The sequence below is a fragment of the Toxorhynchites rutilus genome, chromosome 1 (assembly GCF_029784135.1).
Source record: "Toxorhynchites rutilus septentrionalis strain SRP chromosome 1, ASM2978413v1, whole genome shotgun sequence".
In the NCBI taxonomy this organism is placed as follows: Eukaryota; Metazoa; Arthropoda; class Insecta; order Diptera; family Culicidae; genus Toxorhynchites; species Toxorhynchites rutilus.
In genome coordinates, this window is record NC_073744.1 from 145,163,943 (window position 1) to 145,184,974 (window position 21,032).

The following is a 21,032-nucleotide window of genomic DNA, read 5'->3' on the forward strand; positions in this document are numbered from 1 at the left end:
AATAAAATATACATTCAAGGTCTCTCCGACAGTTTTCCCTAGTTTACCTTCTTTCGTACGCCTTGTATAAACTACCCGCCTTCAGCATTACATAACATAACAAACATAATAAACAACGAGATGTTTTGTCTACACAGATGTTTACCACCAACGATGTTTTACCTGTGTCTATGTCACAAACAATTTTAGGTAGAATATAAGCATTCGAAATTTGTTGAATACACTACTCAGTAAGGATCAGAACACGCTACGAGTAGAACTTGTACTCTTGTTCTATCATCCGAAACTCCAACGGCCGACGGGCTGTTATTCTCCCATCCCTACCGGAAGGGCATCTGTCAATCATGACAACTTAGCACCTTCTTCCAACCCAACCTCCAATATCGTTACACCTGGAGATCACCTCAGCGAACAGAAACGCAAATCGACCACGTTTTTATCGATGGTTGATGTCATCAGAACCTTTGGTGGCTTTGGCGGCGGCATTTTATCTATTCGACTTGCTACATGCTACACGTCAATGGTAAACAACAATGGAGATGATACTTGCGCAATTTTGACGTAGGACTACGTCTTTCATTTCTATACCGGGGTGTAAAATCAAAATTCGAAAACGAAAGCGTTACGCCGGAGACCGAGATTTTGAGCGTTAATAGCTCCTAAACAACTGAACGAAATGGTATGATAAACACTTCATTCGAAAGATAAAATGTCTACGCGTTATATACTTGTTACTTTTTGATCCAAAAACTTGTATCAATAGTCTTAAAATTGCTTTCAAAACAGGCTATTGAAATCACCAATCGGTATATAAGCGAGCGGCGCTCGGAAATCCACTCAGTTCTAATTGAACAGCGATTGGAGCATGTTGTCGCTGTTGCGGTGAAGCTCTTTATTTATCATGAAAGCGCGGATGAACGGTGTCACCAAGAGCCTGTTTGTGCACCCTAGGCCAGAAGGGAATCTATCAGGAGGAGAGTGATGCCACAAACGGTTCCCTGGGAAGACATCGCTACACACACATACACGCGCGGCTATTAACAGGTGGTTATCGAGTTGGCATTAACCACTGGTGGGCTTCCAGTATCGAGGAAAATGTGGAAATATCTAATCGTTACTGAAAATAATCTGCCAGTTCCTTTGGGCATTTTCAAAATATATTCATGTGAAAGAGTTTAATTGAATGTTTTCTATCCATGTAACACTGTGACCAAATACATTTGGTTTTGTGGTTTTTCAATCAATCGCAATTAACAGGATAGCTTCAGAAGATTATTCTTCCCCATCAGTAGGATATTTCCGTATTCAATATTGTATGCGCCCGCAATCGATTATTGCTCAGTCGCCGAAAGTTCCGAGCTCAGAGAGTTCATTCCCCTCTAGTTTGCCTTCCAAATTGCCATCGTAAACCACACCTTCTCTCGATTCAATCACACACAAAAAGCATACTTAAGCGATATTCTGGTGGTGAGACACATTCATTTTTCGTGAGGACATCGACAAGACAACTTCGTTGCCTAACGTGCTGGAGGAGGTGGACGGCGAAGGATCGACACATACACGCGCAGAACTCTTTCCGTTAGGATGCCATTCAGCATCGAGAAAGTTCCGGAAAGATCTAATCATTGCTGGAAAATAATCTGCCAGTTCCTTTGTTAATTGCTTAGATTATTCTTCCCCATCAGTAGGATATTTCCGTATCCAATATTGTATGCGCCCGCAATCGATTATTGCTCAGTCGCCGAAAGTTCCGAGCTCAGAGAGTTCATTCCCCTCTAGTTTGCCTTCCAAATTGCCATCGTAAACCACACCTTCTCTCGATTCAATCACACACAAAAAGCATACTTAAGCGATATTCTGGTGGTGAGACACATTCATTTTTCGTGAGGACATCGACAAGACAACTCCGTTGCCTAACGTGCTGGAGGAGGTGGACGGCGAAGGATCGACACATACACGCGCAGAACTCTTTCCGTTAGGATGCCATTCAGCATCGAGAAAGTTCCGGAAAGATCTAATCATTGCTGGAAAATAATCTGCCAGTTCCTTTGTTAATTGCTTAGATTATTCTTCCCCATCAGTAGGATATTTCCATATCCAATATTGTATGCGCCCGCAATCGATTATTGCTCAGTCGCCGAAAGTTCCGAGCTCAGAGAGTTCATTCCCCTCTAGTTTGCCTTCCAAATTGCCATCGTAAACCACACCTTCTCTCGATTCAATCACACACAAAAAGCATACTTAAGCGATATTCTGGTGGTGAGACACATTCATTTTTCGTGAGGACATCGACAAGACAACTTCGTTGCCTAACGTGCTGGAGGAGGTGGACGGCGAAGAATCGACACATACACGCGCAGAACTCTTTCCGTTAGGATGCCATTCAGCATCGAGAACGTTCCGGAAAGATCTAATCATTGCTGGAAAATAATCTGCCAGTTCCTTTGGGAATTTTCGAAATATATTCATGTGAAAGAGTTTAATTGAATGTTTTCTATCCATGTTACACTGTGACCAAATATGTTTCAATCAAGTGCTATTAGCAGGTGGTTATCGAGTTGGCATTAACCACTGGTGGGCTTCCAGTATCGAGGAAAATGTGGAAATATCTTATCGTTACTGAAAATAATCTGCCAGTTCCTTTGGGAATTTTCAAAACATATTCATGTGAAAGAGTTTAATTGAATGTTTTCTATCCGTGTAACACTGTGACCAAATACATTTGGTTTTGTGGTTTTTCAATCAATCGCAATCAACAGGATAGCTTCTGAAGATTATTCTTCCCCATCAGTAGGATATTTCCGTATCCAATATTGGATGCATAAGACCTTGTGCCTCCAACGTAACGCTCTCGTTTTCGAAGTTTTCCAAATATTCATTCATTCAGAATGAATTCAGATTCAACTTCATACAAATGATCTCTAAATCAACGATAGTCCTACGTCACCCTTGCGGTTATACCATAGATATAACCCACTTCCTGTTTTTTGTTTTGTTTCCGACTCAACCACTACACAGAAGTATGTGAACACTTACTGCTCCAACATATCTGTTCTGATGTTATTGTTTTTATGATCAAATATTCTGTTGTATCATTATTGTGGTGAGTTATGATAATCGTCAATAAACGACGTAGTTGTTCCAATATTGTCGTACATGTCGTGCTATACACGCCGCACCGATCCGCAGGCCATTGTGTAAAGCCAACATTGCTCGACGAACCCAATTATGTCGTAAAAAGAGTCACTCCAATAAGCAAGAACCATTGACTTGTAGCATGTAGCAAGTTGAATAGATGGAATTCCGCATTAACATCAATCACTACCTGGTGATGGTGCGTTCAAAACTGTCAGTCGTCAAAAACATAAGACATCATTCATCGATGCACCCCTCGGTTTTGACAGCTGGTTGTTTACATCTTACCAAAAAATAATTTTCGTAGTTTTTTGGTCATCATTTCGTGCGTAGTGACGTGTTTTTGACGCCGAGGAAGCTTCCGGAAAACAAATCTCAACACAGATCCGAAATTTGATTGTACGTGACTTCAATCGTAAGGAGTCCCAACGTAACAATGCTGGGAAGTATGGGGTAAGCCACGGTGCGGTCCAGCTGATCATTCGAAAGCATTAGATGCTCGACAACGTAGCCGATCGACTGGGAAGAGGACCGAAACATAAGACTGATGCAAGAACGAACACGCCAATCATCCGGCATGTAAAGAAAAACCCACGAACGACCGTTCGGGCAATTAAAGAAAGGTTGGATCTAGACCTTACCAATCGCATCATTCGACAACGCTTGGTGGAACGGGACCAGCATAGCTACTTCGCCAAAAATCTACCGATGATAATCAACACCAACAAAAAAACCACTTCACTTTGCGAGAACCATGTCAACAGGAGTTTTGGAAGCGCATTATTCGATCGGACGAGTCCAAGTTCTGTTTAACAAGAAAATGCGACTCCGAGTGTGGCGGAAGAGCGACGAGAGCCTCCAGGACTAGCATCTATAACCGATTGTGAAGCACGATGGTGGAAGAATCATGATGCGGGGCTGTGGGAAACGCAGCGCACGTCAACCATATTATGACTGTCGATGGTTACATCGACATTTTGTGCGAGAATCTGGAAGAATCCATGCTGAAAATAGGGCTGAAGAATAACTACACCTTGTTGAAGGTTTAGGGTTTCCCCTCTATGACTCAATGCTCACACACACACGCACACGCATTCACACCGCGCTCACCTGCGTCATCTGTCGACCAAAATCGCGTTCGTTGTGCTGGGAGAGCCCGTCGCTCGATCCCAGCGTGCTGGGGAGAGCTCGTCGCTCAATCCCACTGCCCTGGGGGAGAGCTCGTCGCTCAATCCCGGTGTCCTGGGAGTGTGTGCTAGCGGTCCACGGACCTTTCGGGACCACCAAGTAAATGTCGGCCACCACGCTCGTGGCCTCGACGCCGTGAGTGCAAAATGCCAACCTTGCCACACAAATCACACCTACTGATTGCGGAAATTGTGCCCCAAATTCCCTTTGGGCCACACAAATCAGTTCTAATGCCCTCCGGGTCACGTACAAATGCCCTCGGGCTCACAAAATGGCCATTCTTCTTGGCCTGCCTCGTGCTACGAGGCAAAAGTAAACTGGCTTACTGCACCGCGAATAGCCGACCGTACGGCACGAAAATCACTTCCCAAATGCCTTTCCTCTTTTCCGCGCTTGACAGTTGATTTTTCTCTTTTTCGCTGAGCGGTTGGTAGTTTCGCCGTTAAGATGGACGTGAAGCGCCACGTTGCGTGTGCTGTCAGTCGGGCCTTCTCATAGAGACCCTTATTTTAGCGACGCCCAAACGTTACAACCTTCCAGCAAGATAATGATCCGCAGCATGCTGCGAAGAAAACAGCAGCATTCTTCCGATGGGTGGATTTCTTTTGCGTCCATGAATGAATAAAGCGACCTTTCAATTATTACATTTGCGATAGACTTACCAGCGGCAATTCTTAATGACAATTTGAGTTATTGCTAATGAATTCTCGACCGCTACTTGAGCTTTCGTTCCACTGACAAACGTTTTTTTTTTCCAAAACCCCATACAAATATAAGAAGTTTGGCCGGTAACTAACAATCTCAATTAAGGAGGGATGTATGATGCACATGCTGTGCTCTCGTGGCCGAGTGGTTAGCGTCAAACCTAACATGCCGGGGGTTCGGGTTCGATTCCCGTTCTGGTCGGGGAAATTTTTCTTCAAAGAAATTTCCTCTAACTTGCACTGTGGTCACGCGTATTCTAGAGCTTGCCACTCAGAATGCATTCATGGCGTGTTATTTGGCATAGAAATCTCAACTAAGTACTAATGAAAATAACGCAAGTAATACTACGTTGAGACGGCGAAGTTCCTCTAGGAACGTTAGTGCCATTGAAGAAGAAGAAGAAGTATGATGCACATACAAATCTATTTCTAAGGGGTTTATGTGATGTCAGTCATCTACTTATTTCGTCTGCTACTTACCGTCGAAACAATTACAGATTTACCGGATTCGAAAATAATAAACACTAATTAACAGGTCAGTATAAGTCAATCATCTGTTTATTTTATTGTTATTTTTATGGTTTAGTTGTGTTACGAAACATTGAAATTTGCATTTATATTTATGTAGTGTTGAACGTAGCTTTGCATAAAATTTTCACTGCAGCATAAATTTTGAACTCGAAGGTTGAGTGAAGTTACGGTACGGATCATAGCTATGATATTCACGCTGCAGTCTGAAAAACAAATAACATTCAGTATCGCATGCGCCGGAATAATACTTACCAAAGAACTCGTTACTGTCTACAATTAGGGCGGAACCGCTCAAATTATGTTTGACCACGTAAAACATACGTGTAGGAAAATGATTTGATGAAAGTATGTATAAATTCGTGAGAGTATATATACAAACATAGAAATTGGCAACCAACAACAACTTACACCTTGAATCCCCTGCCACCACCTACCGAACTATACTTACAGCTTTCGATCATCATCGAACAAATCTGGGTATCGTGCGGATATGACTCGAACTTCATCGCACACGACAGTACCAGCGTCAGCTTGGACATGTAAAGCAGCGTTTTGTCGTGATACAGCCACAAGTAGTGATTCGGTATGCTCATCTCGTGGAAGGTAACTTTCTTGGCATTCTTGAAGAAACAGTCCGGCCGCCAGATGCTGTGCAACCAGTCGACGTCCAGTATCCGGTACTCTTCGCTCATATTCTCCGGCAATCGCAGCCGTGGATCGCGCCAACTTTGTGCCAAAAATATGTCTGCTACATACGTCTAGTGGGATGAATAAACAGAGAACTTACAAATCAAACCTTCTTTGACAAATCTTTTCTGAACTCACCATTGATTCTTCGTTTATCGAATCAATCGATAGAACCGTTACGTGGAAATAAACCACCGTGGGCTGACCCAGAAGCTTCGGTGCTCGATTTTTGTCGTAGGTCTTCTGATGCGTCGGTAAGATGTCGGTCAACGACAGACTTGCGGCAGGGTGCTTCGAGAGTTCACTGCTGTCGGAGTAGTTGGCATAGTTATTTCTGAAACAAATCGAACATTATTGTTTCCATTAGAATATTTTGATTGAACTTATATAGCGCAAATGGATAGCTCGATATTAATAGAAAATACGCAACATCTTCAAACATGGAGTGTGTATGGGTTGAACCCCATAGACACTCCATGGGCACCCCAAAATTCGTTTACTGTTGACTATAAGCGACCGAGGTGAGCGGGGATGTCTTATGATATCAACGACTCACAATTGAGACCCAGATTAACCATCACTATGTTTTGGTCTGGATCTATGCTAGCGCAATGATATATTTCGACGTCGATCATGCATGAGAAGTGTCGTCCATCGATCAAAACGAGGTCGATCTGTAATTCCGTTTGCCATAGTGATCTCCAGATATAACGATATTGAAGAATGTGCCGAATGAAGATGTTACGTACGGGCATGTTCTTGCAGCCAAGTCTCAGCCATTTTCGTTGGTTCGCGTATGGGCGCTGAGCAAACGCGGAGCTTATGTTGCAATAGTTTCCTTCTCCAGCACTGAATTTGCATGTCGAGCGAGCTTCGCAATGGTAGTGGTACATGAAACAACAACAACAACAGTACACAAGATCGATTCGATATTGTTCGCGCGCGAAAATATCGTTGCAACCTACGCTGTCGTCATAATATCAAATTACCTTTCATTATAAAATTATTAGTACTTCTATCAAAACTCATCATTATAATATCAGATTATTTTCAGACACAAATCTCGTTCAAAATTTCTAAACCTCTTGCAAATAACATGTTTCTCCGTTACATGGAATAAATATTTGATATCGAAAATATGATAGAATAAAGATAGCCCTAAATCGGACAATTCCTTCCTCGAGTTTTGCTCTCATCAACAGATTCGGCGATCCAGTTTTATTTGCATAGATAATTATTAGATATTAGAGTGCATTTCATCACCTGAAAATCCATTTCCAGTTTCGAACAAAGATCAATTTCGTTTGCGCAAACATCGAATGGAATTTATTTTCCGAATTTTCTCATTTCTCTTTAGAGTTGTCCGAAAATTTTCAATTGTCATGTTTGGTTGGAATATGTTTGGTTGAAATATGTGTAATATTTTTATGGGACCCCCTCGCCATTACAGAGAAGGGTGGGGTGTCATGCCATCATAGAAACATTTCTCATACTCAAAAACAGAAAGCGGGTTATATCTATGGTATAACCGCAAGGGTGACGTAGGACTATCGTTGATTTAGAGATCATTTGTTTGAAGTTTAATCTAAATCCATTCTGAATGAATGAACAAATGAATATTTGGGGGACTTCGAAAACGAGAGCGTTACGTTGGAAGCTCAAGGTTTTATGCATCCAATATTGGATACAAAAAACCTTGTTCTGAAGAATAATCTTCAGAAGCTTTCCTGCTAACTGCACTTGATTGACAAATCACAAAACCAAATGTATGTGGTCGCAGTATTATATGGATAGAAAACATTAAAATTAACTCGCTTGAATGTAATTTTCAATTCCAAGGGGAACTGGCAGATTATTTTTCAGCAACGATCACTTCTTTCCAGGTTTCTTCTCGATAACCAGCAAACGAAAAGAGTTGCGCGCGTGTATGTGTGTGTGTGTGGCGGCTACTTCGATGTCTTCTCGGGGAACCGTTTTTCGATGCTGATACTCTCTTGGTCACCTTCTCTTCTCCTTCTGATCGATCGGCTTTTCTGCGCTCCCTCACAGTTAAAACAAACTGATTGCATTTCAGGTCAGATCAGGCCAGGTAGTGAATCCCTCGATCCCTCGCCGTTCAGCTCGTTCAGTAACGATGTTGTCTTGTCGATGTCCTCACGAAAAATGAATGAGTTTCACCACTTTTTTTTCACTTAAATTCTTTTTATTTCTTAATTTGGTTTACATTATAATAAAGTACTGCATATCAAGTGATCAAACTAGGGTTCTACATCTTTAAGTTGCAATGTCAAGTTTTGTAAAGCGGAGTTTCACCACCAGAATATCGCTTAAGTATGCTTTTCGTGCATGATTGAATCGAGAGAAGGTGTGGTTTACGATAGCAATTTGGAAGGCAAACTAGAGGGGAATGAACTCTCTGAGTATGAACATTTCGGCGACTGAGCAATAATCGATTGAAAATTATATAATTTTCGCGATACGAAACATTTTCCGTTGCGCGCGCATACAATATTGGATACGAAAATATCCTACTGATGGGAAAGAATAATCTTCAGAAGCTTTCCAGCAAATTACACTTGATTGAAAAATTACGAAATCAAATGTATTTGGTCGCTGTGTTATATGGTTAGAAAACATTAAAGTAAACTCTTTCGCATGAATGTATTTTTCAATTCCCAGAAAACTGGCAGATTATTTTTCAGCAACGATTAGATCTTTTGGGAATTTTCTCGATGCTGAATGGCATCAAAACGAAAATACTCCTTTCAGTTTGGCCTGCAAAAAACTTTTCTGAACTCTAATCAATCAAATTTGGAGCCATGAAAAGGGCCGTTGATTATATGCTAAGCTCATATAGCATGCTCTCCTTGGATTCGACGGGTCAGCTGAATGTCCTTGGGCATGATGTGACGCGTTTTGCGTGGATAGCACACAAATTGGTATCTTCGAATAGGCCTCCTGCAGCGTCATAACCGCGGAACTTTGGGAGCGCAAGTCGGTTTTGAAGTCCTGAGCAATTCCACGAACCAAATGCTGCAAAGGTAGCTTGCGGATCAGCAATTAGGTCGACTTCTGATAGCGACGAATTTCATGCAAAGTTCCCGGTCGATAGCGATGTGGCTTCTTCACCTATCCTGCGGCTGGTGCGCTTATCCAAGCTGCTTTCGTGTGCCTTACCACCGAAAGACTAACGAGCTGTCTGCTTGGTCCCAAACAAACGAGTCCTCACGGTGCGAGAGTAGAGTAAGAAATGAACGAAGGCAAAGGAAGCGTCATTTTATAAACCATAAAAGTATAGAATGTATTAGGATTTTTTTCTCGTTTGAGAAATTGTTGAGTAAACATCGTTTGTCAGTGCGCGTAGAGCGGGAATTCCTAGAGATTCATTGCACCTCTAATAAATTGCCGAAAGACGTTGTCTTACGATGATCGCACTTGATTGAAAAATCCAAAACGAAATGTATTTGGTCGCAGCATTATATGAGTAGGAAGCAAATAATCGCTCGAAAATGACTTGATTTTTGCGATGTGAAATATTTTCCGTTTTTCATGTTATGCATCCAATATTGGATACTAAAATTTTCTACTTATGGGGAAAAATAATATTCAGAAGCTTTCCTGTTAATTGCGATTGATTGAAAAATCACAAAACCAAATGTATTTGGTTGCAGTGTTATATGGATAGAAAACATTAAAATAAACTCTTTCGAATGAATGTATTTTTCAATTCCCAGGGGAACTGGCAGATTATTTTTCAGCAACGATGATAGCAACGAGAATTCCGCGCGTGTATGTGTGTGTGTGTGTGTGGCGGCTGCTCCGATGTTTCAAGCGGAACCGTGGCATCACTCTCCTCCTGATGGATTCCCTTTTGGCCTTAGGTGCACAAACAGGCTCTTGGTGACACCGTTCATCAGCGCTTTCATGATAAACGAAATTAGCTTCACCACAACAGCGACAATATGCTCCAATCGCTGTTCAATTATAACTGAGTGGGTTCATGAGCGGCGCTCGCTTATATACCGATTGGTGATTTCAATAGCCTGTTTTGAAAGCAATTTTAAGACTATTGATACAAGTTTTTGGATGAAAAAGTAACAAGTATGTAACGCGTAGACATTTTATCTTTCGAATGAAGTGTTTACCATACCATTTCGTTCAGTTGTTTAAGAGCTATTAACGCTCAAAATCTCGGTCTCCGGCGTAACGCTTTCGTCTTCGAAACTTTGATTTTACACCTCGGTATAGAAATGAAAGACGTAGTCCTACGTCAAAACCTTCACAACCCAAATTTGGCTCCATTTGTTTGATTAGTTCTCGAGTTATGCAAAAGTTTGTGTTTCATTTGTATGGCAGCCTCCCTTTCCTTAGAGAGGGGGTTGTGTCGAACCACCATAGAAACAATTATTGCTCCCTAAAACCTCCATATGCCGAATTTGGATCAATTTGCTTGATTAGTTCTCGAGTTTTGTTCTTGTGTTCATTTTCAGGTTACGGATGTAGACAAAAAAAATAGGATGGCCATCTGTCCTAATTTAGCATTTTTCGATCCTTTGGGGCGTTCTGATTGAGTTTGCATATTCTATCATTTGTCCAGATTATCATAAGTTCTTTCATTTTGTTGACGAATTATTTTTTTTCAGCGTATTTAGTTTTTGAGTAAAACCTTTTTTATTTGTGACGAAAATTTTGCGAGCGTGTAAAAAGTGAAAGTTGCATGTTCCTGAGATCTTTTATTTAATTTCATCCAGAGTTTCCGTTCTATTACCCACGGCGTTGTTTTATAACAATATCCAGATTTTTATCGTTTATTTTGTCAAGTTATTTTTCTCAAATGTTTAAGCGGAAGGGTCATCACAACGACGAATTGCGCCGGATGTATCATTGTTTCATAGGAGGACGCAATGATTATGAAGCTAAATGCTGCATATGTGAATCATACGTATCGGTGGCTAATAGCGATATGTTCATTTTATCATGTTTTGAAACAGATGTTTAGAATCAACAATGAACCATTACAGGTAAATCTGATTTGGAAAAACATATCCAAACACCGAAACATTGCAACAATATTCGATTGGCATCCACCTCCAAATCCATGATGAACTTTGTGGTGGCAAAATCAAATCGAACCACTCGAAAGATTTGGGCTGCAGAAGGAACTTTTGCGTTTCATACAGTGATGCATCATAACAGCTTCCGATCCATAGATTGTACTCCGGTACTATTGCGCATTATGTTTAATGACTCAGAAACCGCCAAAAAATCTCATGTGCTCGTACGACGACCGAAGCCTTTATCCTGGAATATTTTCACCACACTCAACAATGATACCTTGAAAGATCTTTCCGGTGCTCCGTTCATCAGCGTAAGTACCAACGGGAGTAATCACGGGAACATAAAGCTATTTCTAATAGTCGTACAGTACTTTGATTTATCGAAAGGTGGCATTCAAGTGCGGATTCTGGATCTTCAAGAAGTAGCCAACGAAAGGGCTTGCACGATTGCTGGAATGATTGAAAATGCGCTTAAAGAGCACAGTTTGCAAGTAAAATTGGTAGCTTCTAGCGGAGACAACACAAACACTAATTTTGGTGACATAAATCGAAGAGGAAAGGAAAATATTTTCCAGTTGTTAAAACAAAGATTCAACTTGTTGGTGTCGGATGCCCTGCTCACGTCCTGCAAAACGCTATCCACCATGGACTTTTGACATGAGCTCACTAGTTTTGAAATTTTTTAACTTTTTTTCGATTTATACTGTAAGGACGGCAGAGTTGAAAGAATTTTGCGATTCATCGAATCAGCGCAAGTTGTTGTCTTACACTAAAACACGTTGGCTGAGTTTGCGTTAAAATCATAATTTCTGTCGCAAGATCAGTCACCTAAGCTTCTCAACAATTTTTTCAAAGATGTATTAAGTGAGTGTTACCTGTTATTTACGCACTCTCTAATGTCGCTATTCAGTGAAGAGATTAGATTTATTGGGAAGGTAGACAACACCGTAGTGCAGGTACTGCGAACAATTGATGAAGTTTGTGATTCTTTTGCTGAAAGAATCAGTGCTAAGTTTCTACAACTGGCTATCAGAACGAAACTCGTTAAGCTTAGGAAGAAAGGCGAGGAACGGAAATGTGCAGGATTCGAAGAAATTACCCTGGAAGTCTATGAAACAGCACAAAATTACTTGGAGATGTGGACGGAACCTTTAACTGAGTTCAGAATATTGTAGCGGTCCGGTGTAGACCGGTAATGAAAACACCGCTAGCTTAAAAATGCAAACCGAATCACGTGGTCTTGAAAGAATTCAAATTCGGTTCCCTTTGAGCGAGTGGCTTATGCGCCACCTCATGAGAGGACCACTCGCCAGTGCTCGATTTGCCCAGCTTGTGAGACTCATCTTTCAGAAGGTCCTATTGCTTTTTGAGAGATATCGGAACTCAATCTGATAATCTTCAAGTTTCCCCGCGTCAGACTTACGAATTTCAAACCTAAACGTCGGCTAGGGCTTAGTGCTTCACTATAAAAGCTTTCTCCAAACACTTCCCAATCTATACGCTCGATGTCGCCACCGTCCCTGAAGGGGGAACGTAACACTACACAATTTGAAAATTAACTAAACGAAACACGAACGCGGAAATTCCTGAAGCATCACCACCCACAATGTCCTTCGGGAGATCTATACTAGCTCCATAATTAACATAAACGCATTTATTACAATTCTATAACATTTATTCTAACCTAGGTTTTCATTCTTTTGTTCCTTTATCTGTACTCCCTCATTTACTCAATGCTTTTGGACGTCACATGTGCACACGGACATAAAACACAGAGAATTTACTCACGGCACTCGACACTTAGCTTATAGTAGACGATTGTGTCTCTCTGCGAGTTTCGAATTCGCTTTTGCCTCGCTGTTCGCCGGAGATGACAAACGGTCGCTGCTGTAGCTATTGGTTCAGCTTGGCTAATTGTTTCTGCTAATTGTCGTAGCGAGCCAACTAGCTCGGCGGTATTGTCGTCCGCGTGTTTTGCCTCGATAACTGTCTATCCTAGACAAAGAGCCGTCGAACGGCTATTCGACGAGATATAATTAATCAGAGTTCACTATGAGCACCATTCAAAATTTACCTCTGTTTTATTTGCTTAAAAGCGTACTGGTCAGCTAGTTTTCAAACTATTATACCTAGCTACACGGGAACTGAAACATTGAGGGACAATGAGTATTCAGAAAACTATCACGTTTTACCACAAGTCTTACACGTTCGCGACCAAGTCCACACTTCCAGAACGTTTCATGCATCGAGACAAAATGGACGAGAAACGTCTGGAGATTTTTGGAAGTCTGCTAAGTAGCTAGCAATTGCGACAACTCGCGATCTTTCGGTTGCTGTCTAGACCGAAATTCAAAAACGTGGACACTTAAAACATCTATCCTGCTTTCGCGAGTACTTCCCAAATTTGACCTTCTCATTTTCCTCCTTCCCTCAAGGGCACGAATAGGACGCGACCTTCGGCTGAGTCACCTTCGCAAGACAAACTTCGCTGTGACCAATCATCTCTCAGAAGAAGAAAATGATCGAAAATAGTAATGAAGTGCATGGAAGAATCCACGGTGCTCTAGTTATCGGATTGCCTACTTTCTGGCGAACAAATTATTTGAATATGCGAAGCGTATTTGAATTTAATTGGCGGAAGTCAACCTTGAATTATGGCAAGTGTGAACGTATGGACCGACGAAGAAGAACTAACATAATAAATAACGAAGAATTAACAACGGAGAAATAAAGATTTCTATAAATAAATAAATAACGAAAATAATTGAATAATTTATAAATATAATAAATATAATAAATATAACCTTCAATAAGTACAAATGGGAAATTACACATGAAAAGCTAAATACATATCATATACAGCTATACACCTGTTACAATATGAACTACATTATACAGATTGACCCACAAAACTCAATATTCAATTGTTTACAAGTATTCCAGTGGCTGGACTTCCAAAATCCAACAATAAGCTATGGAGACGCTGAGAAAACTGTACCTGAAAGAGAGAAACATTCAAATCGACGAAAACGTCATATTTGATCAGTTTATTGACCTTAAGAGTTTTTTGAGCTCCAGCGATGATGTGTACTTCAGTTTGAATTGCAATGCAAAATTGTGTAAGTTTTTTAACAGTAACGTCAATATTGCCGGATGTTCAGATTTATTGAAAATTGCTCAGTATTGTTTTTCAATTCCGGGACACAACGCCCATTGCGAGCGATTTTTTTCTTTGATTTTATCTCAGTGAAGCGACGAGAGCAGTTCAAACCGTTCAACATTTGCCAATTGTTAAGTTTAATTTGAAACAGTTCACGTGCGCTGAAGTACCTACTAATGCTTAATAAATCACAGTTGCTCGAAAAAATCGGATCGTCCGAGACATATACTAACTAAATAGACCGAATGACAGTTGTTGAAAATTAAAGGTAAATTTTTATTCAATGTTGTTTAAATACTTGGAAGACATAGTCCTGACCCTAACTAAACAATTTTTTTATAAATGCCCTTGCATTCCAGCCAAAATATTATCCCGAATATAAAATAATTAACAAAGACCATTTTCGTTCCATATCCTAACTACCTGCAGAGAATGTGTTATTATGTTACACAGAGCACACCATAGAGCCATATTTCATTAACGGATGACAGAATGCGATATTACAATCGATTCGGGTGATATTGACTCGATCAAAAGACGCATCTGGTATTTTTGAGGATATTACACTACTTTTTTCTTCAGGACGTATTTTGTCGACTATCCAAATTAAAAATATGCATATGTGGTAATCCTAGCTTTTTCCACCCAGCCGAATACATCGAGCAAGGTGTGTAACCGAATAAATGTAACGTTGTAATGAAGCTCATTCTACATTTTATTCATGTTTTGTCTGAACACACGTGCTGTAATATCATGACGATGGATGTGTTTAGGTCTGGTAATAGCAAAGGCTGCGTCGGCATAGCACATGATAGCGTCTCGCAAGTGAGTCTCACTACCTCTATATCGTTCGCAAGTCATTCTACGTTGAGATGGTGAGCGTTAGGAACATTATGAACATTAGTATCATTGAAAAAAAAAATACGAAGAGCGTCGTTTGAACGGTGGGTGTCAACGATGAACTCCAGATTGTTGTTTCTCCTCCGAATGACAATTTCTCGCGTCGCTGTGAAGTCGTCTACCATGTCTCCAGCAATGTCTTCAACAACATACGCATTGAAGTTATAAAGGGTGTGTCACATCAAATTGCATCACGGAAAAAACGCTGTAGAAATTCGCCCAGTAGACCGATCCTTTTGAAAATTTTAGACAGTAAAATAAAAACTATTAAACAACTTTTGGCATTTTCTTTTTATTCATGCTTCGAGCCCAAGCCCGTATGCTCGCACCTTCCTCTTTACCCCGTCCATAAGGTTCTGTACAACGTCAGGTTGTAGTTTTTTTAAACAGAAATCCATTTTCTCTTAAAGTCCGCCTCCGATTTGACAACTTTTGGGTTCTTCCGGAGGGCCTGCTTCATAATCGTCCAATATTTCTCTATTGGGCGAAGCTCCGGCGCGTTGGGCGGGTTCATTTCCTTTGGCACGAAGGTGACCCCGTTGGCTTCGTACCACTCCAACACGTCCTTTGAATAGTGGCACGATGCGAGATCCGGCCAGAAGATGGTCGGGCCCTCGTGCTGCTTCAATAGTGGTAGTAAGCGCTTCTGTAGGCACTCCTTATGGTAAACCTGCCCGTTTACCGTGCCGGTCATCACGAAGGGGGCGCTCCGATTTCCGCAATAGCAGATCGCTTGCCACACCATGTACTTTTTGGCAAACTTTGATAGTTTCTGCTTGCGAATCTCCTCCGGAACGCTGAATTTGTCCTCTGCGGAGAAGAACAACAGGCCCGGCAGCTGACGAAAGTCCGCTTTGACGTAGGTTTCGTCGTCCATTATCAGGCAATGCGGCTTCGTCAGCATTTCGGTATACAGCTTCCGGGCTCGCGTCTTCCCCACCATGATTTGCCTTTCGTCGCGGTTAGAAGCCTTCTGAACCTTGTATGTACGCAGGCCCTCCCGCTGCTTAGTCCGCTGGACGAATGAACTTGACAAATTCAGCTTATTGGCGACATCCCGGACCGAACTTCTCGGATCACGTCTAAACTGCTTAACTACGCGTTTGTGATCTTTTTCACTGACGGTGCATCCATTTTTATCGTTCTTCACCTTCCGGTCGATGCTTAGGTTCTCGAAGTATCGTTTTAGTACTCTTGGACGATTCCCAGCATCTTACCGATGTCCCGATGTGACAACTCCGGATTCTCGAAATGAGTGCACAGGATTAATTCACGACGCTCTTTTTCGTTCGACGACATTTTTCCAAATTTACGAAAAATGGACAGTGAAGCATGGACAACGTGATCTATACACTCTTATCTGATTATAAGCGAAAGCTGAAGATATAATTCCTAAAAATTAAATTTCTACAGCTTTTTTTCCGTGATGCAATTTGATGTAACACACCCTTTACACGTGTTCTCCAGTCGGTGTTTTATTAGGATTGATGACATTAACGTGATTGTCATCTTGCTAACCGTGTTCATACATGAGGAATTTCAATAATTTATTATGTTTATTCAAATAGTTTTCCAGCTCGCCATAAATACGCATGACTTTAGCCGACTTGAGGATATTGGCGCATGTGATGATAAAAGTTAGATGAAGTGAACTTAGCGCCATCTGTCATCTAACAACGTAAATAAATTCGTTCTTTTTGATAATAAATTCGTATTTATACCAAAATACAAAAATCGCAACTAAAATGAGAAGAGGGGTGATCCTTTGAGGTTATATGTACTTTTATGCCAATAGAAAAATAGGAAAGAAAATATTTAGATTTTTTTTCCTGCATACGGCCACCCTAATCGGTATTGAACATATGGTAATCGGTACCCTAGCGGTATCTTATCTCATTCTCATGCGTACCAAGTTTGTTGTGTATAATTTCATGAAAATCGGTAGAGCCGTTTCGGAGGAGTTCGACCACGAACATCGTGACACGAGATATTTATTTATATAGAGATATCTCGAAAAATGACAAAAGTTTGGTCGTAATCGTAGCTGATACAAGTGTCCTGATTTAAAATTCCGACCAGATGGTATCCCTACAAAAAATATAAGATGTTTCTCCCGTAACAAAACGACTTACTGCTTTGAAAATAAACACCATGAAGAAGTGAATCTATCACATTGTAAAATCAAATTCATTATTTCGTTCTGCAAGCGCTTCAATCTCGATATTTGTGTTTCATTGGCCAAAAATAAAATGGAAGAGCAAAAGTCTAGAGAAGGAGAGTTTATTGATTTGTATAGCTGTATGAAACTACAAATAGTCAAACCGTTCCTTGATCGACATAACATTCCATTCTTTTTGATAATTTTCTTGACATAGTCAATTAACATTGACACTTGCACTTAAGCTTGTCATCAATAATCACGCCAAAACAGGTTTTGAACTGGCATCTCGTAGTCCGGGCTTGAATGTTATAAAACAAACTTGTGTGTGCCTATAGAAATTTCTTGTACAGTATGGTGGTTCTGTAAACAATAACATGCTGGTTTGTTTGGTATACTCTTTCGTTGTCTCCCAATATTTCCCCATAACATGCGGCAAATACTATGTTTCCAAAAAAGATTATTCTTCTTCCGTCTGTTTATCCAGTATTGTCAAATTTACGACCTAGTACAAACAAAGCACAGGAAACTGCAAGTACAACCAAAAGCGGAAGCAAACTAATATTACAACCATCCTGGCGACACACATTTCAACTGAATCACAACGTGTTCGTACCGCGGAAACACATTGTCCCTTGCACGAGCAAACCAACAAAATCATTGTTTACACTCATTGGTTTGTTACATCACCCGATTGACCGAGTCCGTTGTAATCGCTATTCGTCAGTATTATTTTCACATTGATTTTCTCCAAGTGCGCTAATTTTCACGGTTGCGTTGTTATAAACACGGAAAAAGCAAAAACAGTCACCTGATTTCTCCCCCTCAAGTGGAATTTAGAACTTACCGAGAGTTTTTCGCGCCGAATGTTTGCTGAATGTTTATTAGCATAGGAATCAGCAGGAGTATCCACCTTCCGGTCATGATGGTTACGACGGAACATTCACCGATGGTCTCACAGAGCCACGTTTACTTTTCCGATCGATGAGAACAAAATTTATGTCAGAACGAAATAACTATTCACTATTATTCTAATGGTAACTAAACAGTCATTTTCACTATTTTTCATGAAGAAAACACCATCGTTGGGAATTACTGCAAGAATGGCCAACATTAACACAGCCAACAGAACAACCTTCGTATGCACTTTTAAGTTATCTTCGGGTTGATCGATGACATACTCAAATAAAAATTCCGTTACACTCAACCCAATTCGACTCCGATGGAAAGCTTGGGCACTGGAAATTCAAACTTTTAAACGCTTGGGAGTAAAATATCATTGATTTGAATTCAACTTTGGGTTTTAGGCGCGCCACATCACAGTCTGAAACGAAGTTTTTTCCACTTCCTGAACTTGGATTTCATTTTTATACGTATCTGCGCCCGCACGAACTGCTTAGATATTCAATCGGAGACCCATTTGGGGAACTTTATCACTATCCAGCCAAGCCTTGGATGAGCCCTACATTGAAGAAGTTAATCCATTTTCGGTGACTGAAAATTTGACGACTCCAAGAACTATCAGTATTTTCGTATTATGAGCTGTGCGAGAAATGAAAAAAACATGGAAACCGTTTGGGAAAAGAGCGGAAATCGAACTGATTGTGTTCAAGTATTGATTCGAGCCGTTGAAGAGTGGAGTGTTCAAGACTTCGAATGACTCATGTTCTTCGGATATGTTTTGTTCGTGGAGGTTGGCAGTCCGATGATATTTTGAGCTGGTACTGAAATGATGTTGAAGAACAGTTTCTCTTCTGTCCCGTATAGAATCAGCATTCAACATTATCTGCATTATCAAAAACTAAATGTTCGATGTAGTTCCCCAACAAAATTCTGATTAGAACAAGTCGAATCTTCGAGATCAATATTTCATCAATAAACTCGAAAACGAACTTTTTCTTTCCAACGTCGCCTAATCGTGACATAAGATGCTCCGGAAGGTGTCTCACAGGACCTGAAGGTGCTAAAGAGGTAGCAAATATAGTTTCTGGATTGGTTTTCACGAGGGCCAGAGTAGGAAACGCAGTGAGATCCTTACAGCCTTACAAATGGGCAGATGTAGATGATATTCAAAATGGAGAATCCAAGCTTTTTTCATTACAAATCGTTTTATTGGAAGTGGGAGGAAATCCTTTAAGCATACCTAAATTTTTTACAGCACCTTTTTTAAAATTTTCCAAGCCAAACCATTTCAATTATGAAGTTGTCGTAAGTATATTCGTGTAGTAAATATATTATTTTCGCTACCACTACCTCTAGTGTTTCTATACTTTTCATGATAACATTTTCAATATTTTGGAACTATATTCCATAGGTATAGTTGACATCTTAGTATTTACCCAACCTTAATGATAATATCTAGATCACCTGTCAAATCAAATGGAAGACCAGCCAAATATTGAATTTATCAGTTCCTTGTTTTAGTCTATTTTTGAGAATAAAATCTGAGGTACCCTTATAAGAATTTCTACTCCGAAAATGTGTTTTCATAATTGAAAATATCTGTTGACAACTGGACTGGGAATTCAAAAGTGAAATTTACTTGATATTCAAAGCTCTTCTAGAGGCTATGTTTGTATTTTAAAAATCTAATTTATAGCACCCAAACAGTTGAAATATATGAGTGTGCCTTTAGGAGTTTCACGCACTGTAGTAGAGTGCCAATGGATTTTTAAAAAAAATGTGACTTTCGAATTTTTTAACGAGACATTCTTAAAAATGTTGATTTTCACTCTATGCAAAATTTCAGCCCATTCGGACTTCATTCACTACTGTCGCACATCCACCAAACATTAATTTTTTTTGAACCTTAAGTTTTTTTAAAAACCTCCAACTGCAAAAGGCTGTCCGGCAGGACTTAGAAGGATTTTTGTAGAAGTCTTCATAAACGTAGAATTTTAGAAAAACTGGTCCATTGAGTTATTTTATGTAGTTTTTTTTTCATCGCATACTTACCTCTTGCAGCTTGCAAAGATAATTATTTATGACGTATTATTTAGCGTAGCTTTGAGGACAAAACCACAATCACGACACACATACAATAACAATCGATAGGAATAGATGGTTTCGCTGTAGAGCAACTTCACTCCAAAACTTGGTACATATGATGGCAATTACCCAAAATCACAATTTTCCTTATCACACGACCTATTTAAATTACGATCGATTTTTGTAAAAATCGTATTCAAAATTGATCTTTCTTTTAAAAAATCGTATCTCGTGATCCTGAAGTCTGATGAAAATATGGTATTTTTTTGTATAAATATAATTCGTTCATTTATACAAAACTAGCTGACTCGGCAAACTTCATCCCGCCCACAATGAAGTTTTTATCGTTTTTATTACTTCAAACATTCACATTTTCATACCAAGCGAACATTCATGGGTCCAGAGCATTTTATTGATTGATCTTCCAATCGAACCTTTACTATTTCCTTCTACCATAAGTTTCCTTTCTACCAAAACTCGTCATAATAATATCAATTCATTTTCATACAAATTCTCGTTCAAGA

The 21,032-nt window shown here is 40.1% G+C and overlaps 1 protein-coding gene across 1 annotated transcript; it reads right to left on the minus strand.

Annotated features, from left to right (window-relative positions):
• Positions 1-5,555: 5,555 nt before the first annotated feature.
• Positions 5,556-19,139, minus strand: LOC129762632 (glycine receptor subunit alpha-2-like). The gene is made up of 4 exons (XM_055761094.1): positions 18,368-19,139; positions 6,384-6,579; positions 6,007-6,316; positions 5,556-5,761 (listed from the first exon to the last, which is right to left on the minus strand). Exons 1-4 carry the CDS (start codon positions 18,442-18,444, stop codon positions 5,619-5,621), a joined length of 726 nt encoding a protein of 241 aa, XP_055617069.1. The 5' UTR covers positions 18,445-19,139; the 3' UTR covers positions 5,556-5,618.
• Between the last annotated feature and the right edge of the window lie 1,893 nt (positions 19,140-21,032).